Raw genomic sequence first — 27,590 nt, 5'->3', positions numbered from 1 at the left:
GACGATAGCAATGTATCTTCACTCCATTTAATGTTCTGAGGAAGAGAACAGTCAGCAAGGTCAACTACATGAAGAAGCCTTGCCTTAGGGCCTAACTGATGAGAGAAGGTAGGGTAATCAGTCAAGTGGGCAGTTGTCTGATGTTGTTCCCCAAACCTGGGATTCATTTTGCTTGCGTGCTAATGAGCCGAATGTCCAAGGTTGGAGGAGCTTGCCAACCAATCATGTGGACCTATTTAATGATAGACTGAACATTGTTGCAGAAGCCAATCCCCTGCTGTTTGTTCTGCTATTGTCTGTATTATACGTATTTAGAGGTAGTTGTGATGATTATGATTGGTCATTTATAGCGGGCTTAATATCCAAAGGTTTCTAAGCACGTACCCACGGATCGAACCTGTGTTGCTCTGCGTCGTCTTGTTTCCAAGGCGAGCGCGTTGCCCAGAGCTATGCTCCCGAGACATGATGAGGGGCAGCCGATGATGTTACTAACACCTAAATGATCTATAGGTACATATGTTCTCTTAACCAATTTCTCCACCCAATTGTTTTTTACTGTTTGCCACATAAGATGACATCATAGCTCATAAACATCGAGGTATAAAGCCTTTTGTGTAATGGAAATGCTCGGAGAACGTGTGAGCTGTGATTTGTTATGCTTGCCAGGTTTCCCGACTTTATAGAGCTGATAACAAAATAGTATTTTGCCATATTCTTTGAGTCTGTCTGGTTATTTGGGGCTGAGATCATTTATAAACACTCACCCAGCCTACCTCACCCCGACTTACCCCAGCCTCCAAGAGAACATCTCCCCTTGCTTCTTATATATATATCATAGAAAGCTAAAAAGGACATTAGCCCATTACAACCACAAAGAATCTCAACGTCTCTCACCACAACACAACCAACAATGACATCATCCGCTTGTATCCAGTAAGGTAAACCTGCAATCACTGACTGAACCCTCCATTTCTCCACCTTGCTCACCAAATGCAAACTCAAATCAAACACCCTCACATGGTTTTAAACGACCATCTCCTCAGACTCCAAACAACACAACTCTACACTTCTAACACCATTTGACAAACCCATCCCCCAGCCAATGCATTCCCAAAAAACTGTCAGCCATGCAGAGTATAGGGCACTTCCGATGTGCACCACTGACACACAGCATCACATTCTTGCATTCTCCCTCTCCTTCCAACTGCCTTAACCAACCCACTCTTTTAAAGATCCACCAGTGCACATGCGACCATGCAAATGGCAGCAGTGCACGGTACAAATCCTAGTAACTTGGTACTGGCACCCACTGACTCTGCCTCACCTGCAGCCACCCTCACCCCCTACCTCAACCCTGCTCACCCACTCTACCCTGTCCTAGCTCAGCCACCCTGCCTCACCCCCATCGAACCCTCCTATCTAACCCCAGCCAACTTTCACTACCTCACTTCCACTCACCCCAATCCACCCCGCCTCACCCCTTCTAATCCCGCCACCCGCTCTACCTTAGACTCACTCATCTACACAACCAACCCAACCCTCCCTCATCCATCCCCACTCACACTCACCTCACTGTCCCTGCCCACCCTCCTACCATACCCCAGCCATACCTCATCCATGCTCACCCACACTCACCCACCCGACATCACCCCTCCTCGTTCTCCATCCACCATACCTCATGTCTGCTCACCCCTACCCACCCTATCTCACCCTTGCTCAACCCCAAACACCGACCCTTGATCATCCCTGAATACTCCAAGCCTACCTCACCTATTCCCACACACCCACCTTACTTCACTCCTTCTCACCCCCACCTTCCCACCCTACCTCACCTCTACTCACCAACACACACCCACACTACCTCACCCCTGCTCACGTGTACCCTAGCTCACCCATCACTAGCCATTACTTAAAAAAGCCATGCATTCTTAGTAATTAATTTAAAAGTTCCATATATATCTACATATTCGTGTCACAGTGAACGGGCGTCTTTTTACTATGTCTAGTATTAATGTCACGTGTCTGCAAACCCTATCTTGCAAACATGGTTCTAATTGGTATTACCACAACACTGCGCATCCCATTACTGTGCATCCCAAAATGTCGAATTATGAAAACCCCACTTCACCACATATATATAAGGGTGGATGGGTTAATTTAATACTAAATGTAGGAGGGTATGGGGGGTTGCAGGCGGCCTCCCCCCGCATATATATATGTGGTGAAATCAAGGGGTCAAGTCCTAAGAAAAAGTGGGGGAACTCATTAATATACCAATTGAATGTGGTGTCCCCAGAAATAAGCATATCAAGTGCCGTCTGAAAAATGTGGGGGGGGGGGGCTCCATCCACCCGTGTGTACCCTCGACCTTTTGGGATGCGCAGTAAAGAATCTGCAGTGATTACCTAGATCCGCGTAGATAGCACGTATTTCCTGCATTCTTGCCTATGAATGTAAAATGCAATAAACAGCTGCCATCTCCAAAACTGCTGGCTTTGCCAGTGCTTGTTTTATTTAGGTAAAGCATGCCTGCCGCCGGTTTCGTGTGAATGAAGAATTGGCGAGGGTTGTGGTTTTGAAGTACCGACTTTGCAGCACTTTTTGTTGCAAGTCAGCTGGAATTTCCACTTCCCAGCTGCGTAGTGATTTGACTTGTTGGGCTATTTTGTGGACATATGGGCTATTTTCTGTTCTTCACGAACAACGTTGTCTTTTCATAGGTTGTTAACCACAATTAAACGGAAGACTATTAATGTGATGAACAAGGTTGGCAACCCTCTCATATTACATATTTCAGTCAGTTCGTTATGCTGCCTAAGCCTAGTGATTTGACTTGTTGGGCTAGTTTTGGCTATTTTGTGGATGTATGGGCTGTTTTCTGTTCTTCACGAACAAAGTTGTTTTTTAATACATAGGTTGTTAACCTCAATTAAACTGACGACTGTTAATGTGGTGAACAAGGTTGGCAACCCTCTGATATTACATATTTCAGTCAGTTCGTTATGGACATTTCTTTTAAATTATTTACTTGCACAGTGCCGTGCACAGTTCTCTGAGGGGCCTGTCTTCTACATCTATGGTTCTCTTTCTTTAGTCACACACGCAGCATATCGCCTAGATCATGTGATCACGCATTACGTTTCTGACGGAGGGCCATGACACATGCTTTATTTCTGATTAGTACCCCAGCGAGAGACAATCAGAATGCAACAAGCATTCTGATTGGCTCTCACCAGGTCCCTACCCGGCCGGGAATCCCCCCGTCGGGATTCCACGGCCTTTGTCCCTGGCAGGGGGCGTGGCAGCCCCTCGGCCAATGAGGAGGCTCGAAGCGGGGCCATCCCTGCTCCGAGCCTCCCCGCTGCTGAGAGGCTGCCTTTGCCCCCCGCCGGGGACTCGGGTAAGTCTTTTTTTTTTTTCCTTCCCTTCCCTTCACTCCCACCTGCCCCCTTCAACTTACCTTCTTGATCCTGCATCCCCGGCGGGGGACGAGGGAAGCCTGCAGCTGTGTGGAGACTCGGAGCGGGGCCATCCCTGCTGAGCGCCTCCACACGGCTGGGGGCTTCCCTCGTCCCCCGCCGGAGACCCTACCCCCACTCTCTCTGCCCCACCCACCCATCCCCCACTCTCTCTGGTTCACCCACCGACCCACCCACCCAACCTTCCCCCACTCTCTCTGCCCCCACCCACCCTTCCCCCTCTCTCTCTACCCCCAGCCACCTTACCCCACTCTCTCTACCCCCACCCACACACTCTACCCAACTCTCTCAACCCCCTATCCACCCTACCCCCACCAATTCACACTACCCCGCTCTCTCTACCCCTACCCACCCTTCCCCCACACTCTCTACCCCCACTCACCCACCCTACCCCACTCTCTCTACCCCCACCCTGCCCCCACTCTATCAACTGTAACCAACCCACCCTACCCCCACTCTCACTACACCCACCCACCCACCCTACCCACACTCTCACTACCCCCACCCACCCCACCCCCACTCTCACTACCCCCGATCTCACTACCCCCACCCACCCTACCCCCACTCTCTCTACTCCCACCCACACCCATTCTCTCTACCCCCACCCACCCACTCACCCAACCCCCACTCTCTCTAACCCCACCCACCCTACGCCCCCTCCACGACATTTTCGTCATTTGCATAGCGGAGTGTAAAGGTGAAGGGCAAATGGTAGAGTACCTGTGTATGCCACCTTTTGCCCTGCAATTTTACACTCTGCCGTGCAAAGTGAGAAAAGCATGTTTACATGGCAGGGAGCCGGTACAATTCCAATGAAATGTTGCCCAACACGCATACAATTGTTTCCTATAGGGTCTGCCTACTTTATGTTGGTGCATAAAGCCGGCGGACACCATAGGGATCACCAGCATTTGGGCCGGCATGAAAATCCATTCCGGCGCAAATGCTGGAGTGTTTGTATGGCGGAGAGGAAGGAAGGTGGCAGAAATGCAAGTTGTGTTCTGCCCCTCCTCTGCGCCATACCAATGATTAAAAATGTGGCGGGTGTGAATGGAAGGCTTTAAAGCCTTACAAAATATTTTTACGCCTTCCATTCACGTTACGGCAAAGTGGAACATGAGCTCCACTGTGATCAGTTCTTTTTCTCTGGAAATTTCCTGCAGTTTCTGCGACAGTCCATACTTATGCTTCACATGACTTCCCATTTTTGGACAAGTTCATTACTGAGAAGTTGTTTAATTTATCTGCAAGCAGCTTTCCTAACAGTGGGCCTCATTCCAGGTATGGTGGTCCAGAAATAAGGGGGCCAGTAGTAACATACCTGCAGCCTTTCCAGACTGCTATACTACGAGAATGCCGGTAGTGACCTGCCGGGTTTTTAGGCCCCTACCGTCATGTCTCTCACTGAAGCACTGCCACTGTTAGCAACAGTGCTGGTGCTTGAATGTCCCCATTCCCACAGAGACTTATGGGACTCCATTAAAGTGGGGATTTACCGTTCCGCCGCCACTTGTGATATCCCGGTGGTACTGCGATATCAGGCGGTGGAATCAGTGTTATGGGATTGGCGGCATCCCGCCGGCAGCACCAGCAGGTTACCATCAACCTCATAATGAGGCTCGGTGTCTACAATCACCTCTGAAATAATTTGGAAAGTTTTGAACCCATCCATGGGGGGGGGGCAAAATTATAGAGTGGGTGCAAAAAATGTCATTCCTGTTCACACTCCCAGACACATATTTGTTCTGCAGTGCAGCAATAACCACTGGACACATTTAATTCAAAATTAGATTATTGGTTACATCTTAGTACAACTTGATATACGCCATTTGTTTAATGAAACTCAACTCAGGAGAAGGTTTTTTTAAAGTCTCAATAAAGTAAAATGTATGTGTGTTTGTGAACACATGATGATGCAACATTGTATTGCAAACAGTACAGCGTGAGACCTATCAGTGCAGCCCACATCTTGGTGTTTTTGGACCTTGACGGTTTGCTAATGCTTGGGAAAATAAATGAGGCGAGGTGCTAACCATCACATCCCCAAGGGGAGGGTCGGACCCCAGGAGGACTAGGACAGGGCCCAGAAAATGCTGCCATTTGGTAAAGAAAATGGGTACATTTGTCAAGTTTGTGTATGTGAATGAGAAGTGAAAAGTATGGATACTGGGAGTGGAGCTATGCAGATGTGCGCAAAATTCCATTCCATTGTGAATGCGCATAATGCCGCTAGTATGGGGATAGTATGCTACAAACACAATGGAGTAGCTGCCTGTCAAAAGTGCAGCAAGATGCGGACATGGCGTGCGGGGGATTGCCAGATCACTGTGTGCATTGATGAGCGCAATGCCAATATCCTGAATGGTGAATACTCCACACAGTGCACGAAGACGACATAGATCAGGAATGGAAACATGATTGAATGATCATTGATATCGGTACTGTAGGACTGTGCAATATATCTTGGCAGGGCAAGTGGCAGTGTTCTGTTTCATGGTGTACTGAGGTACTGCACAGAGGCGTAGCCAGGATTGTCTAACAAGTGGGGCCTGAAGCTAATGTAGTTGGGCCTACCGAAGTGACATTAACACCTGTAAATGCCCACACAGCGCTGATGAGTGGACATTTACAGATTTTGGGTGGGCCTTGCCACTCAGGCACTACGCTGTCTATGCCTCTGGTACCGCACCCTGGGCTTGGTAACATGCCATGGCAACAGGGCATTGTCTTTAGCTAAAGCGGGTCTGGGCACTGAACTCCTGGGCACGACCACCAGTATTGTATGGACAGAGGTCATCCTCTGCTGACATAGTGGGCAAAGCAATTTCACAAGATAATAAAAAAAGGCAAACCACAATGTGTGCATGCTTGTACACTTACAGACATGCAGCCTGTACTTAAATGCTCCTTCTCAAGACACACACCTGCCTGCAAATCTCCGGAATTTCATGATGGAAAGTCATACTTGTTAAATCTCATGAAATGAGTAGGTTTTAGCCAATGTTAAATTTGACCCAAAAGTGTAATGTGGATATAGCACAAAAGTGGCACGCCGCAATATGCACTCCAGCACAAAAATGGCCTTCTTGGTGTACTGGCTGCACGAAGAAACCAGCATTAGCAAAGCCAATATTTTTGGATTGTATGCAGGGATGAGAAAGGCATTTTCCAGGCGCTGGCCTGGCAGCAGCTGCTAAATGGTGATAGGTCCTCTGTATATTATAGTTCAAAACAGTGGATTTGCCACACACTTTCTTGTGATTCCTGTTTTAAGGGCAATTTTTATTCATTTATCAATTGTTTCAAGTGGACTCAGTCCCAATTGTGGTCAGCTGACATGTGTTTCGATCGCGTGGGGCTTTATCAAGGCAGGCGGTATGAAAAAGATGCCCCAATTGGGGTAGGGTGATGAAGAGCGGTCAGTCCTATGGATGACGGCTGGGCTTGAAGTCTGCCCTAATTCAGTTAATCTGGATGCAGACGTGCGTCTTGGTCTGATACCCACAATTGGGACTATGAGTCCACATGAAACAATTGATAAATGAATACAAATTGCACTTAAAACAGGACCTTCACAAGAAAGTGTGTGGCAAATCCACTGTTTTGAACTATCAAACTAAGCACAAGGTATCCAGGAGAAACCCTTGATCATACAATAAAGGAGGTGTGGGCTTCACCCTAACCCCTTCTTGTGAACTGCAGATAAACTAATTAGGACACCACTTTTTTATCATGCAAGCTTAGCAAGGACGGTTCTACACCTAGGGCCCAACGACGCATCCTCTGTATATTATAACTGTGCTTGGAAAATGACTGTTTCATGCCTGTACAAGAGCTAAAACTATTGTCTTTGTCAATACATGACATTAACAAGAATTCAGTACAAAGAACAGAAGCAAGGACACACAAATTGAGTGTAAATCAAGTGCATGAAGGCACACTGGGTTGAGATATTTTCATTACACCAGGAGCTGGTTTATAGATGCAACTACACCATTATTTTACAGACGGATGCTAAAGAATAACACGGGCTTCTCCTTAAAATCCCAGAAATAGCTTAAAGAGTTTCTGGGACCAGGGTGTTTTATATGGGTAGACACAGGTAGTGGGTGAGAATGGGCATAGGAACTAGCATCAAAATGTGCGGTCAATGTGTGGATACATAATCCAAATAATACCCAGAGGATGTGTGACCCCCTCACATCCCATCTCTCTTCTAGCTTCACTTCCCATGGCACCTGCAGCGTACAGGCAGTGTTTAAACAATCACCTAATTGCCAAAACCTAGAAATGTTTGGAGAATCATACCTTTATTTCTTCACTGTGCTAGTTTTTCAACTTGTTATTCCGGAGTTCCATGCAGTCCCGTTTTTCTCCTTTTGATACAAGTACTTGTAGTTTTTTTCTTTACCAATTGAAATGCAGGAAATTTACAAGTCCCACAATTCAACAGGACAAACAGGACTGGGCGGCCTTCTCACTCATGGCCCTGGGAAACTTTAGAGCTCTGCGATTCCTGCCTCTCTGCCATGTTTGGAGAGTTAAATATTTGAGTTTGGACTACAATATCATCAAATATACCTCAAATAAGCATTTTGATTGGCCTCTGTCTTCAAACCATTAGGGTGGCATATTCTGATTAGCCCCTGCCTACTCTTCCCCTCCAGCCCGCCACTCTAGTCTCTAAAACAAGGCAAACTGACAACAAAATGAGCCACTGTAAATAATTCAGGAAAGGTTATAGGAAATGCAAGGATATATATGTTATGTAAAGCCATCATTGTTTTTGTTATTTTATTGTACAATGTTCTTTTTTTTTCTTCTTTTGCTCTTCTTTTGAAACTATTTGTTTTATATGTTGAATCTGTGAAAGGTTTATCTTTTAAACTAAAACACAATTAAGAAAATATGGCATATGTGTCGGCAGTACATTAGCACGCCTAATCTGTGTTCCACGAAGTAGACCAGATAAACTCTGCCTTTCAATTTCAGTTTAGTTCTCTTATTTGAAGGTCAGAATGTATTTATTTATTTATTTGTTTATCATTTGTAGAGTGCACCAAACCCATAGGTATCTGGGCGCTGGACAGGCAATTACAGAGATATAAATTACAAAGTGATGTATAAATTAGGTAATACAATTGTAGTTCACAGAGTTTACAGTTATTTACAGATAGTTACAAAAGTGCAGTATGCAATGTGAAGCATTGGGTCGTCTAGATTCTACTGGTTCCATCATTTGAGGTGAAGAGCAATTTTTTGAGTTTCCTGCGGAATGATGAGTGAGATAGGTCAGCTTTGGTGCTTGGGGGTAAGGTGTTCCATTCTTTGGCTGCTACTACTGGGAAACTACGACCACCGGCCTGGGCTCTTTTGAATTTAGGTACCGTGAGAAGGAAGGCCATGGTGGCGCGTGTGGGTTTCGTTGTTTGAGTAGGTGCAGTTAAGGGTTAAGTATATTAAAACATTTTACTTCAATACAATAGCAAAACGCCTAAACTTGCAGTTGTGCTAGGACACAAAAATTTGAACTTTGATAATGTTCAAAAATGCAAACCTGTCTTGCTCAGCATATCACAATCGGCCTGATTTAAAATCCCATTGGAAAACGCTTTGCAAACCAGGCAAATTATATTTAAGAAAATCACTAATAGAGTACAGTTGCATCTGCATCCCACTGAATAATTTGATACAGATTAAAAGAACAGGTGTGGTATTTCTAAACTCTGAAACCAGGTTTAGAGCATCAGGCATGTGTGTGCATGTTTTCACTAGTGATGTCTTTGCCAGTCTCAGGCTCCCCATCTGCAATCAATGGGTTGGTCCTTCTGGAATCGCATTCATTTTCACTGCTGTCCAAAAGCAACTACACCCAATTGACCAAAGAATATATTTTGTGAATCACTGCAGCAAAGAGTGCCCAAGATGGCCGCTTCATATACTCACATCATCCACCATAAGCGTTGCGATTGCTCTGCCAATTTCGTTGTAGGATTTGCCTTTTCCAGTAGGGCCCAGCAAAATGAACAGAAATCTAATGAGAGAAAATAACAGATTCATTAGTTCCTGGAAACAGGGCACTAGATGTACATCACATCTGGGTCAGTGACAGTGGCATAACACAAGATCTGGGGGCCACCCTGCGAGCCATGCTGAGGGGTCCTCCCCCAACTCGACAACAAATCACGGGTCGCACCACACTCTGGACCGGCCTAGATTACCACACCTGTGCAATACACACAAACATGCTGCTGAAGGGGTATGCCACACATTGCACTAGGAGAAAGATATAAATATGTGTTTTAATGCAATATAAAGCACACCTTTTGAGAAAAATTGGCTAAAAGGCCACAGTGTTTGCTATTGTTTTGTAAGGTAACACCAATCCAATACATGCTAGTCACCAACAGTTCACATGAACATTAATGCTTTGCTATTAAAAATGCCATGCCACAATGAAAACATGTCCAACTGGCTGCACAATGTAGACCAGTGTAGACACATAATAACATTACAGTAAAGCATGCCAAGCCACATTAATACATACCTAGACTGGTTGCACCAAAATGCCAGTCGAAGCAATAAGACTCATCAATAAGAGAGCACACATTCAAGCCTGCGTCTCTGCAGCCTCTAACAACACAGCCAAACTCTTTAAAATCTGCAAGGAACTGGCCAATCCTGTTGCAATCTCTACCTCTCCTGTTCCCTCAACAGGCCCTCTGTACGGCTTTAGCCTCTCGATTCTCCGCTAAAACTCAGGACATCCTGTCCACTATGTCCTCTCCCTCTCCCTCTACCTCTCTTGGCTCCCTTTGGCCATCTCTCCCTCTCCTCCTCCTTTCTCCTCTTTCTCTCTAACACCTGACAAGGTTTTTAGACAAGTCCCATCTATGGAAGTGTCATCGAAACAGGTACTCGCCTGCTCCTCCAGAACCATGAAGGTCCACATTGACACCCTTGATCCAGCTTTGGCCGATTTCTGTAATCATTCTTTTGCCACTGGAACTTTCCCCTCTCCCAAACTCTTGGAAAATCTGGCCAACTGCTAGCTTATTCTCCAAACTGAATCTGCTGGTTGTCTCCATGACCATCAGTCTGGCTGAACACCTGTGAAGATCTGATCTCTAACCTTGATTCCAGCATTCCTTCTGTCCTCATCCTCCTTGAACTTTCCTCTGCTTTCGACACGGTCAACCACGCCATCCTGATCAATTGACTCTGTGAGAACCTGGGCATCATGGATCAGGCCCTGGAGTGGCTGACCTCCTTCCTCTTGGACTGCCCTTCCCAGGTACAACTTGGTCCCATTTCACTCCGCCACCTCTCTCTACCTGTGGCGTTCCCCAGGACTGTATCCTCTCACCCTGGTTTTTCAACCTCTTCTTGGCCCCTCTGGCCCACCTGATCTCTACCTTCTCCTCTAACTTTCAGTGTTTTGCGAATGACACTGAGCTTTCCTTCAGGCTCCCCTCAGCCGACTCTCATCTCTGGCCCATTCATGGTGTCATCTTCAACTTCACTCTCTTTTTCTCTCTGCACATCTCGGATGTTGCCAAGAAGTCCCACTACCAGCTCCACCTCCTCAAAGGCACTCTTCCCTTTCTCACTTTCCCCCAGAAGCTCACTCTCTCCAGAGCACTGGTTCTCTCTAGTTTGGACTACTGCAACAGCCACTTTCTCAATCTGCCTTCCTCTACTCTCCACCCTCTTCAACTAAGCCAGAACAGGACTGCGAGACTTACCCTTGGCCTCAAACCCAGGGACCATATCTCTCCAGCCATGAAATCTCTCCACTGGCTCCCGGTGGCTGCAAGTATCAATTTCAAGACCCTTTGCATTGTCCACAAGGCTTTCTGGGCATGGGATCCGCACTACATCCAATGCTCTCTTCTAAAATACCTTCCTTCTCGAGCCCTAAGGGTTAGATGCATCGCCAGGCGGAGAGTGGGGGGAGGTAGATTCCTCTCCTCTGCAGGTGCCTTCCTCTGGAATGGCCTCCTTGCCCCTCCCAAACTAGAGCTGGACCACCTAAAGTTCTGCAAGCAGCTCAAAACGATCCTCTTCTCCTCTGCTTTCTCTCTCCCTCCCCTGCTGACCTACCTGTCTGCTGTACCAACTGGTTGCTTGGCTACCCTCAGTCTCACCGAGTCCAGGCTCTTTCGTGATCAGTCATCCTTGCACTGCCCCCGGGCCTACCATGCAGTTAGGGGCTATAACTGTAACCCTACAGTGCCTTGTTCTCCTTGCGCTACCCAGAGCCGCACTGCCCTGGCTGTACTTACTCTGAACATTGCTGCCCTGTTTTCCCCTCCCCTCTCTCTTTCGCACTCCCCTCTCCCTTTCCCCTTGCACTCCTCGTTCTCGCACTTGCACGATCTGAATGACACAAGGCTTAGTAACATCATGTGTCCCTCTGTTTTCCTTCCCTTTTCTTGCCGTGCCTAAAAACACTTGCGTACAGGCGCGTAATATATGACTTATCATATCATATAATTTTATCACAGATGCCCAGAAAAATATATAGTGCTGAAGTAAGAAACGGCTAGACTGGCAGAACCCAAGTGCCAGTCTAGCCAGGTAATTACACTTAGCAGGACTGCTTTATCAGAAATGCCCATTTTAAAAAAGTCATACCGAACTGAGGAATGACTAGACTGGCTGCACCAAAATGCCTCTCTAGCCACTAATACCACATATCATGCCTGCTTAGCATGGACATGGACGAACATTATGATTTATTGCACAATCCTACCCCCCACACATCCCCTCTCCATTTCATTCCCTACCCAACCTCCAAAATCAGCTCATGGGCCCAGAATGACCTCCACGTCTGTCTTCCTTGTCCCAGTGCTTACGTATGAGGCTCCTTGCCTCATAGGTAAGTACTGGGATGAGGAAGATTGGGACTAGGAGTAATGAAGATTACAGATAGCTAAATCAGGCATTACCTTCATGTACCTCTACCTCATCCCAGTACTTCTGTATGAGGCATAGTTCCTCATACACAAGTACTGCCTCATACACAAGTACTGGGATGAGGAAGAATAGGGCTACGAGTAATGAAGATTACCAATAAGTAATCAAGGCATTAAACACAAGTAGTGGTTCAACACCATTGAGCTGACTGGTCTTCAGCACTTCCCCACACACCCTGAAGTTGTGGGCTATGTTGACTTGACCTGGCTGACCAACAGAGCAGTTGCCAGACCGAAAAGGACACATATGTTAAACGGCACTGGGTTTCTCTGTTAAAAAGGGTCCGGCCCAGCATTTACTAAATTACAGCATTTCACTGTTAGTACCTGCATTCAAATGCCAATTTTTTTAAGCAATTGAAATTGTGATGTGGGTTTAGTACTTGCATGCCAGGGGAGTGATTGGAAGGATAGAGAGGGAACAGGAGACCAGTCATTCTCACAGCAGTCCATAAGTGGGTGCTATCAGACTTAAAGGAGAGAGTTAACTGCATGTAACGTTGAAGCTGCACTAGAATAGTCTCATTAAAATGTGTAAAGAAGTTAGATGCCCCTACACAAATAAGTTTGCTCCTTCCCACCACACGTTAAGTTAGAGCCTCTCCCAACATTTGAAGGGTTAGCCCCCCTGAAATGTAGGTTTTGTTGCACCCCTGAACACAAGCACACACACCATTCACCATAAATACACACGCACACCCAGCCATCCATACATTTAAGTGTGCACCCTTTCACCATACAGGCACACCCAGGCAGCCACCCATACATTTAAATGTGCACCCTTTCACCATACAGGCACACCCAGGCAGCCACCCGTACATTTAAGTGTGCAGCCTTTCACCATACAGGCACACCCAGGAAGCCACCCATACATTTAAGTGTGCATCCTTTCACCGTACACGCACACCCAGCCACCCATATGTTTGTGTACACGCACACCCAGTCACCCATACTTTTGTGTGCACCCTTTCACCATACAGGCACACCCAGGCAGCCACCCGTACATTTAAGTGTGCAACCTTTCACCATACAGGCACACCCATCCATACATTTAAGTGTGCACCCTTTCACCATACAGGCACACCCAGGAAGCCACCCATACATTTAAGTGTGCATCCTTTCACGGTACATGCACACCTAGCCACCCATACATTTGTGTGCACCCTTTCACCATACACTCACACAGGCAGCCACCTATATATATATGTGTGCACCCTTTCACCATCCACTCACACAGGCAGCCACCTATACATATAAGTGTGCAACCTTTCACCATACAGGCACACCCACCCATACATTTAAGTGTGCACCCTTTCACCATACAGGCACACCCAGGCAGCCACCCTTACATTTAAGTATGCATCCTTTCACTGTACACACACACACACGCATACCCAGCCACCCATACATTTGTGTGCACTCTTCCACCATACACTCACACACACACACACACGTCATGGGGCTGAGGGGAGCCATAATACTTCAGAAATAAATTGTTTCTTTTTGAAGTCACTCTGACTTCATAAATAAATTATTTCCGTTAAGGACTGAACCATAACGGAAATCATTTCTTTATGAAGGAAGGGTGACTTCAAAAATAAACTATTTATTTATGAAGTGCTAGGGCTTCCCCACCCCATGATAGAGAGGCCTCCAGCCTAGGGTCTTCATTTCATGTGGTGGGGTAGCCCCCCGACTTCAAAAAGAAGGTTTCTTTTTGTTTTCACTCTGCCTTCATAAAGAAATAATTTCTGTTACAGAAATAATTTCTTTATGAATGCAGAGTGAATTCAAAAAGAAACATTTAAAAAAAACGTGCAAACAATAATATTTTCTTTTTTTTACTCCAATTGTCCCTGTTAGGCAGAATCCTGTGCAATGCCCTTAGGGACCACTACACACAATTAAGACTACAAGTGGTAATACAAGTTCCCCTTTGGTACAAGCCTGTACTACTATGTCAGAGTGGTAGCAGTAGTGGAGCAGCCAGGCTTATCTCAAGAGTATATGAGCAGTAGCAGAGATTACACAAAGGGACCACAATTACTGTGACTCAAGCAAACACTGACTCAAGGTTTCAAGTATAAAATAGAAGTACATTTATTTTAAACCATCTGTTCACAAAACACTTCACTTTTATAAATTCAAAATCACACGTAAAATACACTACACACAACCAATTCCACTTGTTCCAGCAAATTCAAGGTAAGTACATTAGGATTTGACAGACCGGTGTTGCGATACTAACACATACCCGCGGATAGAAATGCTCACGAAGTTAAAACACACTTTGTACTTTAGAATTTCAAACAAGGGAAAAGTGGATAAAACCACAGGCAATACTTTTGTCAAGGCAATGGAATCAACGGACTCGTTCAAAGATACAGATTAAAGTCAATAGGCCTGCGCCAGTGTCAATGGAGCAGATGCTCAGTTGCCGAGGATCACACGTTGGTTCGAGATTCGAGATGCCAAGAGTACCTAAATATTGTCAGATGGAAGGAAAAGTTATAAGAGGGAAGGAAGAAAGAACAAATCTTCGAGGAGGAAAAGGGATCACCCCGATTCCGGACGGTCAGATGGAGAGAACGACCGAATGTGCAGAGTACCTTATTCCGTTGGAGAAAAGCTGGTGCCACGGCAGTTGTTCCTGGTAGTTCCTGCAGACTCACGGTTCCTGCGGCTTCAGTTGTGGGGACAAGAAGGAGGATGTCTGGAGCGATCTGCACTACCCAGGGATGAGGGAAGCAGCAGCGAAAAAGACAACAATGACTAAAAGGTGCGCTCCTTTAAATCAAGAGAGGGCTCTTCTGATGGCTATCCGGACCACTACGGCACAGCAGTGATTTCGAACCAGGAGAGGATTCATTGACTGAAGAAAAGATGAGATGGTTGATCCCACCAGGCTCAAGGGAAGAAGACTCCGGACTGGATCTTCTCTTGTCGTTGAAGGGTAGATAGCTCAGGACTGCAGCAGGGCTTCACCGGGACTCAGGGTTGCAGAAGCCGTCTTCTTCGTTGCTTTCTTCAGTTCCTTGCAGTTCCAGTGGCGACTCTGACTTCCAGCCCAAGAGTCCTGCCTTTTATGCCAAACTCCCCCATTCACACAGCCTGGCTGTCAATCACTCAGTAGGGGGGTTGTCCAGCCTGGACAACCACCTCAGCCAATCAACACAAAGTGCGACTTGGGTCTCCAAGGAGACCCTGTGCAGGGGGTGACTACACCCCTCCCTCACATTCAGCCCACCTAGACACCCAGACGCCAAAGGAGGGCTTCTGGTCGGCGAACAAACGAGGCAAACCTGGTTTGCCAAGCAAAGAAAGACCCAAGAAGGATGTTAACAAAAATAAATGGTGATTAAACCCAATCAGAGCTGAAATAAAAAGTATTTGGGCTAGCAGGTTTAAAGTTCGAGGCTACTAAAATAGCCTAAAACAATACCACATTATGCAATATAATCGCTGTAGGAAAATTAGGGTAGATATCACTACCACCAGCCAAGTCTTAATGTTAAGGGAGCGAAACAATGCTCCAAGAGGCACAGATAAAAAGGGCTAATAATTAACCCTTTCCAATACTCCATGTAAGATGGGGGTGTACTGGATCTGTGGTTCAAGGACTATGTAAAGTTAATGGCAACTTTACCTTTTCTGGGGGATTGTAGTCAGCCCCAGAAAATGGAGTCATGGGAAGTCTAAAAGACAACACTGTGTCACTGCACTGAAGGTGCTGTGTAAAACACAACAGAGTGGGGCTACTGAAGTGGTGTACTCCAGAGTCCACAATCACAAAAACAGAGGAAATACACATGGAAAAACACAGGTAAGAGTGGGGGAAAAACTCACACTCGTACCAAGTGGAAAAAATAAACTCCAAAAATCCAGCAAAGCTGCTGAGGGACTCACTAGGTAAGGGAAATTAGCCATAGAATGAGAATTCTCCCTAACACTCCCCCTCTCCGCCCCCAGACTAAGGGACAGGTGGATTAAATCCACTCCTGGATGGATCTCATACCTCTAGTCAGTTACAAACATCCTAGAGAGACCATCAGCATTTTGGTGGTGACTTCCTGCTCTGTGCTCAATGGAAAAATCAAACCCTTGCAAGGAGATTGACCATCTGAGTAACTTTGGGTTTTCCCCTTTCATTTGCATCAGCCATCTCAAGGGTTGGTGGTCAGTCTGAATAATGAAGGTAGAACCATACAAGTATGGCCTAAACCTCTTCAGTGACCACACAATAGCAAAACATTCACGTTCTACTGTTGCCCACCTTGTCTCAGGATCCTTTAACTTCCTGCTGATGAAACAAATGGGGTTCCCTACCTTTCTCATCCAGTTGACTAAGGTCTGCACCTATACCTACATTTGAAGCATCAGTTTGTACAATGAAGGGTTGGTGATAGTCAGGAGCTCTTAGGACTGGAGCTTGACAAAGGGCTTTCTTTAGACCTTCAAAGGCTTGATTGTACTCCTCATTCCACCTGACCTTTTTAGGAAATAGAGGAGATGAGATTCAAGGGAGAAGCTATGGTCCCATAGTTCTCAATGAAGTTCCTGTAATACCCAGTGAGACCTAGGAAGGCTCTCACTTGGGTTTGACTAGTAGGGGTGGCCCAGTTTTGTACAGCTTGTACTTTGCTAGGCAGTGGCCTTATTTCACCTCCTCCTACCTCATGTGCAAGGTAGACCACTGTACTCTGACTAATTTGACATTTACTTGCCTTTATGGTCAGATGGGCCTGTTCCAGAGCCTGCAATACATATCCTGGGTGATCAATATGTTCTTTCCATGTAGGGCTGAACACTGCAATGTCATCCAGGTATGCCATGCAGAAGTCCTCCATCCCATTCAGAACTTGATTGACCATCCTCTGAAATGTAGCAGGTGCATTCTTTAATCCAAAAGGCATTACCTTGAATTGGTAGAGGCCAGCTGGGGTGGAGAATGCAGTTTTCTCCTTGGCATGGTCTGTCAGGGCTATTTGCCAATAGCCTGACGTTAGGTCAAATGTGCTGAGGTACTTGGCTGCACCAAGTTTGTCCACCAGCTCATTTATCCTTGGTAAAGGATGGGCATCAGTCTTAGTGACTGCATTTAGAGCTCTATAGTCCACGCAGAATCTCAACTCCTTGGATCCTGCCTTTGGTACAAGCACAACTGGGCTAGACCATGGGCTAGTAGAGGGCTCTATAACCCAGAGATCAAGCATCTTGTTGACCTCATTCCTTAAATGGGTTCTTACAGTGTCTGACATTCTGTACCCCCTGCTTTTGACAGGCAAACAGTCACCAGTGAGGATATCGTGCTGGTCCCAAGGGGTCAAGCCTGGTGAAAGTCGGAACAGGGAGGCAAACTGATTTAACAGTAATATGCACTCCTCCTGCTGGTCAGATGTGAGACTGGAAGAGAGATTAACTCCTTCCACTTACTCAACTAAAGGTAAGCCTCTGAGGAGGTCAGGCAGAGGTTCACTCTCCTCCTCCTGAGCTGAAGCTAGGAGCAATGCCCCTATGTCAGGTCTAGAGACATAAGCCTTTAAACGGTTGGTGTGAAAGACTCTAGGAGCCTCCTTAGGATTGCCTAAATCTACCAGATAGTTCACCTCTCCAAGTTTACCCACAACTTTGAAGGGTCCTATCCATTTGTCCTGCAAGGCCCTCTGCCTTGTGGGGACCATAACAAGAACAAGCTGGTCTTGAGTAAACTCAACGATGTTAGCCTTCTGGTCATGCCAATGTTTCACCAGAGCTTGACCAGCCTTCAAGTTATCACTTGCCTCTGTCATCATGTGTGATATTCTCCGCCGGAGACCTATCACATAGTCAGTCACTCTGACTGGCTTAGGGGAAGGAGCACTCTCCAACCCCTCCTTAATCAGGGCCAATGGACCTCTGACTGGATGACCGTAGAGAAGTTCGAAGGGACTGTAACCCACTCCCTCCTGAGGGACTTCCCTATATGCAAAGAGAAGGCGTGGCAGTAGAAGGTCCCACTTTCTTTTAAGGGGTTCTTCTAAAGCACCTATCATGCTCTTCATAGTTCTGTTAAACCTTTCTACCAACCCATTAGTTTGGGGTTGGTGGGCAGTAGAGAACTTGTAGGTGACTCCACAGGTTTTCCACATGGCTTGCATGTAGTGGGACATAAAATTGGATCCCCTGTCAGATATCACCTGCTTAGGAAAACCTACTCTGGTAAAAATACCAAATAGGGCCTTAGCCACAGCCAGAGCCGTAACAGTCATCATAGGTATTGCTTCAGGATACCTAGTGGCAAGATCCACTACAACCAGGATAAACCTGTTGCCTGAAGATGTGGGAGGGTCAAGAGGAGCAACAATGTCAATCCCGACCCTCTCAAAAGGAACTCCCACCACTGGGAGAGGCACCAAGGGTGCCACATTCTTGGCTCCACTCTTTCCAGAAGTTTGGCAAGTGTGGCAGCTCCTGCAGAATTTGTCTACTTCTGAACCCATCTTAGGCCAGTAGAAGTAAAGATAGAGCCTTTCCTTGGTCTTCTTAAAACTTAACTGACCAGCCAAAGGTATCTCGTGGGCTAACTGCAGGAACGGAGTCGGTTCACTAGAGGTACTTCTTCCCAGTGCAACCTATACTTTCCAGGCTCTTTCCCATCGAGCTGAGAAGCTGCCTTTAGGCGAAGGCCTTCAAGAGTAGGACACTCTCTTTATCCTCTGCTGAAATCTGCCCTGTTGGGTCCATCTTCTGCCAGTAAAGACTGCAGTTCAGGATGTTCAACAGGGTCAAGATCTCCAACCAGAGTAAGATCTTCTTCTAGATCTGATTCCTCAGTATCTAGTTGAACCAGACAGGGTTGAACCTCACACTCAGCCTCAGCTGGTGGAGGAGTCACAGGTGTGACTTTGGACAGTCGTGAGATGTCCTTCTGGGCACAGGAGTGCTTGCTGGTTTCTTGCTGGCAGACTTGGGTTTCCCCTTTGTCTCTATCTGTCCTGCAATAGCAGTAAGTAAGTCCTGTGGACTTGGGGGGATAGTTTCCTCTATCATAACCCCAGGAGTGCCTCTCAAGGTTCTCTCCCTAGCAGACCTTGTGAGCTCCTGCTTCCTCCTGCTGGGGGGACTGGGTGTACTAGACACAACTCCAAGAGTTTTAAGGTCATTACCCAGCAGGACCCTCCCAGGTACGTTCTTTTGCACACTTACAGGTATTCTGACAGTCATGTCATTACACTGGATGAGAGCTGGTAACTGGGGAACCATTTGCAAAGGGCCTTCAGCTAACTTGGTCAGGTGTTTGGGTCCTTTAGAAACATCCTCTACCTTGAAGAAACATTCATCAACCACAGTTATGCTGGCTCCAGTGTCTCTGATGGTAGGGGCTTCCTGACCATTCACAAGAACACTATCTTTGTAATAATCTTTAGTATTATCTGGGATTGAGTTATAGACATCTAAGTGCTGTTATTCCCAAAGACGCAAGGACACTAAAGAAACACTAGCTGAGACTCTCATGGGCTCATCAGCAAGTAACTGAAAGTGTCCACTGGCTATAGGTACTTCACATCCACCTGGGAGAAGGTGTTGGAATCGAAATGATATTATGCCTCCTATCGCAGTATTTGAATGTGTATTGGCCTACGCCAAGTTGTCTAAAATATCATGTAAATAGACTCCGCGGCAAGGTCTTGACCTTAACGAAAAGTTATGTAAGTCGCCATCTTGGATTTAGCCGCCATTTTAGGTTCTCTTGTAATGTGGAAGTCACCCTGAACATCAAAATGGAGGCCGACTGACATTCTGAGTGAGATTCTGGCCGTTGTGACCTCCGCACACATGAATAATTAATATGCCTGCAGGCCACTTGTCGGGGTCGCGAACTGAGACCTTGTCCTATCCGTGACCTATGTGTAAATGAACAACTGTATCAGCGGAACTGATCAAAATGCATACATTATAGGATTGACCTGGCAAGGAACCCTAGGCCTGGTCCCGAGAATGGTTAACCCGCGAGGGGGTTGGCCAAGGGCTGGATAAAGGATATAAAAGCCCAAGTATTCCAATGTACGGTCTCTCTACTAATGCATCGAACCTTCGTTGAAGTTCGTTACGTTACTCTGAGAGCCGAATAGCTATCCGTTTGTCAATTGACTTTGGTAACTGTTGTAGCTTTTAAATAAAGCACTTTGTGTGTCCTTTGTAACCTGTGTTGGTGTGTTTCCTTTGGGCTTCCCAGCCTCATATCAATTTTTATGTTTTCACAAAGGCAAAGGAGACAGTGTGGACCCCTGAAGGTTTACCCTTACATCTGGGATCTCCTTTAACATGGTCAGATGACCCACAAACAAATCATTTACCAAATGCTTTATTGAATGGAGGTTTGTTCTGACCTCCATCTGGTCCGGGACCAGATGGTACACTAGCCTGATTCAGTTTCCCTGTGGCTTACCCTTGTTATGTTTGGGGCCCTCTTTTGGATTGGAATTATTGGAATTCTCCTTGTCTTTCTTTGACTGCTTTCCCTCATCCTTCTTCTGAGTTACCCCAGAATCCATGTGAGTAGCCCTGTTGGCAACCCACAAGTCAGCAGCCTCAGCTAACTACTTAGGATCTATCTCCTTTGAATCAGCCAAGTGCTGCCTGAGCTCAGGAGAGCAAACATCAAAAATAGACTCCTGGAATACGAGAGGCTACTCTCAACTCCTGAGATCAACGCCAGAGATCGTAGCAAATGCCGATGTGATATGCATGCAAGAAACCTGGCTTTCTAAAATGCCATGTATCGAAGGCTTTGAATCATATTTAATCTGGCTATCACTAAAAACAAAGGGCGCCCAATGTCAGGACAACTAATCCTTGTCAAGAGAAAATGCGGTTTGCAAATTAAGTTAGCGGAGCGATTTTCACCGTTCCTACAGTCAGTTTTCATTGAACCAGCTGAGAGAAACGCGATGGTGACTCCTCCATTCCATTTACTAAATGTATATTGGAATGTTACATCAAAAACCCACCAAAAATTCGAAGATGACCTTCTTGATGTCATTGATAAAATCCTGATAGGAGACCCAAAAGCTCTTATAATTTTATGTGCTGATTTCAACATGAGACTAATAGAAAATGGTAACTCCAAAACATTGACAAACCATAAAGAGAGGTGCAAAAGTGAAAGCTGGTTAGAAGAAATGTCAAACAGAAATCTAATCATGCTGAATGGAGCTACAAAGGGCGATGTCCCTGCAAAATCAACCTGGAAAAGAGGTTCCCAAAATTCGATACTAGACAACATATTTGTCTCTGAAGTGCTACCGAAAGACATTGAGTCTCTGAGAGTGAGTGAGTCCAACAAAAGTGACCATAATATCGTATCACTTGAGTGGCACAGGTCAATACCTGCAAAACGTGAACAATGGAAGCACCAATTCTCGCTAGAACCTGGTAGGAACAGGCTACGTCTAAAGAACGAGGACATCTCAGCAGTAACCAATCTACTGAGACAGCAAGAGTCTGATGGGCAACTAGATCCGATCTAATACCAACACTTGTTAGAAATCTACAAAACTAAAAAGATGTTTGACCAAAACAAACCTAATTATCAAAGACACCACTACGATCCTGAGGTGTCCCAAAAAAAAAGAGAGACATGGAAGTTAATAAGGGGAATTATTGCATCAAAAAAAACAGAATGCATGATGATGAAAAAGAAAGTGAAATATCAATATAATAACTGGTGTAAAGAATGTAGAGCGAGAATGGAACAGAGAGATGCCGAAATAATGTTGATGGCGCTGAACCAAAAGAACTCAAGAGGATTCTGGACAATTATAAATAAGTCGATGAGCCAAGAAAAATCAATTCTATCAAATATGGTACCTGAAAAAGAGTTGGAAATCCACTATACAAACCTTTTCAAAAAGGTTAAAAAGTCAAGCTTCCAGAATGCCCCTCTAACGCGTCCCTGGGCATTAAAGTTCGATTGAGATGATATTCGGTCTATTATCAAAAAAAGCAGTGCCTCGAGGGCAGCAGGACCGGATGGTCTGTCCAATACAGACCTGAAAGCGAACATTGAGGAATGGACCGAATTTTGCTATAATCTGTTCCAACTAATAATTACTGAAAGGCAAATTCCCTCGTCCTGGAAATCAGGGATCATTGTTCCAATTCACAAGGAAGGACCTCTCGATGCTGCTGTAAACTATCGGCCCATAGCCTTATTAGACGTCGTGGAGAAAGTGTTTTCAAGTCTGCTACCTACCCAATTAACAACATGAATCAAAAAACAGAAGATCTACGATGATCGACAATCTTGCTTCATCAAAGGAGTTGGATGCAGTGTGAATCTCTGCATCTTGAATTTGCTAAAAAATTGACGCCATCAGAACAGGGCAAAAGGTATACTTGGCATTTATCGACATGGCAAATGCGTTTGATGGTGTTGATAGAGAAACGCTGTGGTCCAAACTCAAAGAGCGAGGGTGCAATGAGAGTCTAATACAAGCCATCAAAGAACTGTACTCCGATACGTACATCAAAGTCTGTCTGGACTGTGAGGGAAACTTAACAAACCCTATAAGAACAAAGAGGGGAGTGAAACAGGGTGCCCTCTTGGGGCAACGCTCTTCAACTTCTACATAATGGATGTTGGAGTATCCCTGACAAAAGTGGATTCGTTTCCATCGCTGATAAACGGAGTGCAGGTACACCATATACTATATGCTGATGAAATGGTTATCATGGACTGTACACCCATTGGTCTACAAAGAAAATTGTCAGCGTTGGAATCCTTCACAAAAGACCTGGGTTTAGAGATTAACGTGACAAAGTCTGAAATCCATGTCCTAGGAAACAAAAGGGGAAGGATGAAAAGTAACCGAAGACTAAGATGGGCTCTTGGGCCAAAGAAATTGAATAAAGTCCTTCAAACAAGATATCTAGGAACAACCATTAACTCCAGCATATGTGACGAACCCATGAGAAGAAAACTGCTAAGCACCTGCAAACAATTAACAACACAGGGTGCAATAATACAAAAAAAATATGGTAAATACTCATGCCTGCCAGTAAAAAGATTCTATGAAAGCAAAGTAACTCCAATTTTAACATACGGAGCGGAAAACATGTTTGGATGCGACGCAATGATATGGACAAGATGCGAAGGTTTCTTTTGGAAGAAAATCCTGCAGGTTCCACAAAGCACGCCAACCGCTTGTGTTCTGTATGAAATGGGGATTTCTTCCCTAAACGCGAGAATAACATGGAATAAACTAGCGTTATTCAGGAAAACCTATATAGCAGCAAATCTACCACCTTTGAAAATTCTAATGGGCAACGACACGAGAAAGAAATCAGCGCTAGTCGAATGGAAGGAACAATGTAAAGTAATATTGAACCAGCTGGGGACAGATGAAAAAACACTCTGGTACAATCCAGATGCAGTAAAAAGAAAGTTGCTAGATCATGATTGGATTCACATTGGCGAGAGAAGATCTATGCAAAAGTCTCCTACGGAAACAAAAAAGCACGCCATCCTGCATAAATATCTGATCATTGCACCCTGTAAATGCCCAAGAAGGCTATACTTAAAATTTCGATTAAATAGTCTTGAAACCAAGGAAATATTGAGAAATAGACACCAAATCTCACCAGGAAACACAAAGTGTAGATTCTGTGATGCAGGAGACGAAAATTTAAAACATCTTGTCCTTACATGCAATGAACTGAAAGACAAACGTGAGAATTGTTTAATGGGAGAGATGAATCGATACCAGACGTACAATTTAGAAGACTGGTGGAGACAATTATACATTACTGAATGTAAATCACTGTTGATAGCAATGATGCGATTCTTAGATCAACTTCAATTTCTGCTAGAGTTGACCCCAGCAAATGACACATGAAAGTACACTGAACAAATTAGGAAGACATTTTGGACAGAACCTACTTAACTAGTGTAATAATTCAGCTTACATGTAGAGAAATGTTGTTTTTTCTTTCTTTTCTCTTGTTTTCTTTTTTTGTTAAGCAACGAAATTTAAAATGCTAATTTTAAGATGAACATTAAGGTAAACTTTTGATTTGAGTTTTACATTTCAAAAAGTTTGTATAAACTATATGAAATAAAACAAAATAGACTCCAACATTACAAGATTCCTCAAACCTTCATAAGAGTTTAATTTGTAACCCTTAACCCAACAATCTAAGTTTTTCAAACATTCACACACACAGGTAGCCCAAGGGGTACCATCATGCTTTTTGAGGGTCCTAAACCTCTTAAAGTACTGGGAAAGGGTATTCCCAAATCTAGCTATTAATGCTAGCTTCACACACTCATAATCCTGTTTATCCTCCTCCCCCAACTTCATTACAGCATCACTTGCAACAGGGGAAAGCCTAGAGAAAAGCCAAGGAATAAACTGATTCCCTGAGATACCCTGGATCCCATGATTGTATTCAAACATTGCTAACCAATCCAAAACATCAAGTTTAGTCTCATCCATACCTATCATTTCCTTTGGCATACTGGGTCTCTTAGGGCCGGGAGACTCTGGAAGAGAAACATTTTCCAAAGACAATTTCTTCATTTCTAGAGCATGAGCCATCTCCATTTCTCTGAGCCTTAATTCTTGATGTTTCATGGCAGTTTGTGCTTCAATACGTTTCACTTCTAACTGAAGTCTAATTTTCTCTAGTGCAATAAACTCAGGCGTATGTGCAGGACCTGTGCGGGTCCCTGTGGACAGAGGTTGTGGTTGTCTACTTCTTCTTCAACACTCACAGAATCAGAAACATCAGTATCCACATTTGCTGGAGGAGCAAGTCCTTCTGACCCACTCTCCAGACTTTCTTTTCCCAATAATTAAGCAACCAGTTCTGATTTCTTTCCTTTACCAGGGAGACTTCTCTCCCTACACATGGTTCTTAAAACCTCATCAGTGTAGTTCAAGAGACCCTCCTCAGTGTAGCTTTCCATATGTGACATGGTTTCTCATTTAAATACCTTGTGGTTAGTTGACCCCAAGAAATAGCAGCACTCTAAGTGTAATCACTATACTTCCAAATCCTCACCGCGGTACACCAGTGTTAGGCAGAATCCTGTGCAGTGCCCTTAGGGACCACTACACACAATTAAGACTACAAGTGGTAATACAGGTTCACCTTTGGTACAAGCCTGTACTACACTGTTAAAGTGGTAGCAGTAGCGGAGCAGCCAGACTTATCTCAAGAGTAAATGAGCAGTAGTAGAGATTACACAGAGGACCACAATTACTGTGACTCAAGCAAACACTGACTCAAGGTTTCAAGTATAAAATAAAAGTACATTTATTTTAAAGCATCTGTTCACAAAACACTTCACTTCTATACGTTCAAAATCACACGTAAAACACACTACTCACAACCAATTCCACTTGTTCCAGCAAATTCAAGGTAAGTACATTAGGATTTGACAGACGGGTGTTGCGATACTAACGCGTACCCGCAGATAGAAATGCTGACGAAGTTAAAACACACTTGGTGCTTTAGAATTTCAAACAAGGGAAAAGTGGATAAAATCACAGGCAATACTTTTGTCAAGGCAATGGAATCAAAGTACTCATTCAAAGATACAGATTAAAGTCAATAGGTCTGCGCCAGTATCAATGGAGCAGATGCTCAGTTGCCGAGGATCACACGTTGAACAATTCGAGATTCGAGATGCCAAGAGTACTTAAATATTGTCAGATGGAAGGAAAAGTTATAAGAGGGAAGGAAGAAAGAACAAATCTTCGAGGAGGAAAAGGTTTCACCCCGATTCCGGACGGTCGGACGGAGAGAACGACCAAATGTGCACAGTACCTTATTCCGTTGGAGAAAAGCTGGGGCCACGGAAATTTTTCCTGGTAGTTCCTGCAGACTCACCATTCCTGCGGCTTCAGTCATGGGGACAAGAAGGAGGACGTCTGGAGTGATCTGCACTACCCAGGGATGAGGCCAACAGCAGCGAAAAAGACAACGCTGAATAAAAGGTGCGCTCCTTTAAATCAGGAGAGGGCTCTTCTGATGGCTATCTGTACCACTACGGCACAGCAGTGATTTCGACCCAGGAGAGGATTCTCTGACTGAAGAAAAGATGAACTGGTTGATCCCATCAGGCTCAAGGGAAGAAGACTCCGGACTGGATCTTCTCTTGTCGTTGAAGGGTAGATAGCTCAGGACTGCAGCAGGGCTTCACCGGGACTCGGGGTTGCAGCAGCCGTCTTCTTCTCCGCTTCTCTTTGGTTCCTTGCAGTTCCAGTGGTGACTCTGACTTCCAGACCAAGAGTCCTGCCTTTTATGCCAAACTCCCCCATTCACACAGCCTGGCTGTCAATCACTCAGCAGGGGGGTTGTCCAGCCCGGACAACCACCTCAGCCAATCAACACAAAGTGTGACTTGGGTCTCCAAGGAGACCCTGTGCAGGGGGTGACTACACCCCTCCCTCACATTCAGCCCACCTAGACACCCAGACGCCAAAAGGAGGGCTTCTGGTCAGAAGCCCGCCAAAGGTCGGCGAACAAAGGAGGCAAACCTGGTTTGCCACGCAAAGAAAGACCCAAGAAGGATGTTAACAAAAAGAAATGGCGATTAAACCCAACCGGAGCCGAAATAAAAAGTATTTGGGCTAGCGGGTTTAAAGTTCGAGGCTACTAAAATAGCCTAAAACAATACTATGTTATGTAATATAATCGCGGTAGGAAAATTAGTGTAGATACCCCTGCCACCTGCCAAGTCTTAATGTTAAGGGAGCGAAACAATGCTCCAAGAGGCACAGATAAAAAGGGCTAAGAATTAACCCTTTCCAATACTCCATGTAAGATGGGGTGTACTGGATCTGTGGTTAAAGGACTATGTAAAGTTAATGGCAACTTTACCTTTTCTGGGGGACGGTAGTCAGCCCCAGAAAATGGAGTCGGTGGGAAGTCTAAAAGACAACCCTGTGTCACTGCACTGAAGGTGCTGTGTAACACACAAAAGAGTGGGGCTACTGAAGTGGTGTACTCCAGAGTCCACAATCACAAAAATAGAGGAAATACACATGGCAAAACAGAGGTAAGAGTGGGGGAAAATCTCACACTCTTACCAAGTGGAAAAGATAAACTCCAGAAATCCAGCAAAGCTGCTGAGGGACTCACTAGG

The 27,590-nt window shown here is 45.2% G+C and overlaps 1 protein-coding gene across 9 annotated transcripts in view; it reads right to left on the bottom strand.

Moving 5' to 3' along the window:
- SLC4A5 (solute carrier family 4 member 5) overlaps window positions 1-27,590 on the bottom strand; it is an 802,545-nt gene that overhangs the window by 278,894 nt on the left and 496,061 nt on the right. For all 9 annotated transcript variants that reach the window (XM_069617635.1, XM_069617636.1, XM_069617640.1 and 6 more), the window contains one exon: window positions 9,426-9,513. In XM_069617635.1, coding sequence (XP_069473736.1) covers window positions 9,426-9,513 — 88 coding nt within the window. The remainder of the gene's footprint in view (window positions 1-9,425; window positions 9,514-27,590) is intronic.

The sequence above is a fragment of the Ambystoma mexicanum genome, chromosome 10 (genome assembly GCF_040938575.1).
Source record: "Ambystoma mexicanum isolate Mex_15411 chromosome 10, UKY_AmexF1_1, whole genome shotgun sequence".
NCBI classification, from domain to species: Eukaryota; Metazoa; Chordata; class Amphibia; order Caudata; family Ambystomatidae; genus Ambystoma; species Ambystoma mexicanum.
The sequence above is the reverse complement of the archived record's forward strand: the minus strand, read 5'-3'. Positions and strand labels throughout refer to the sequence as shown.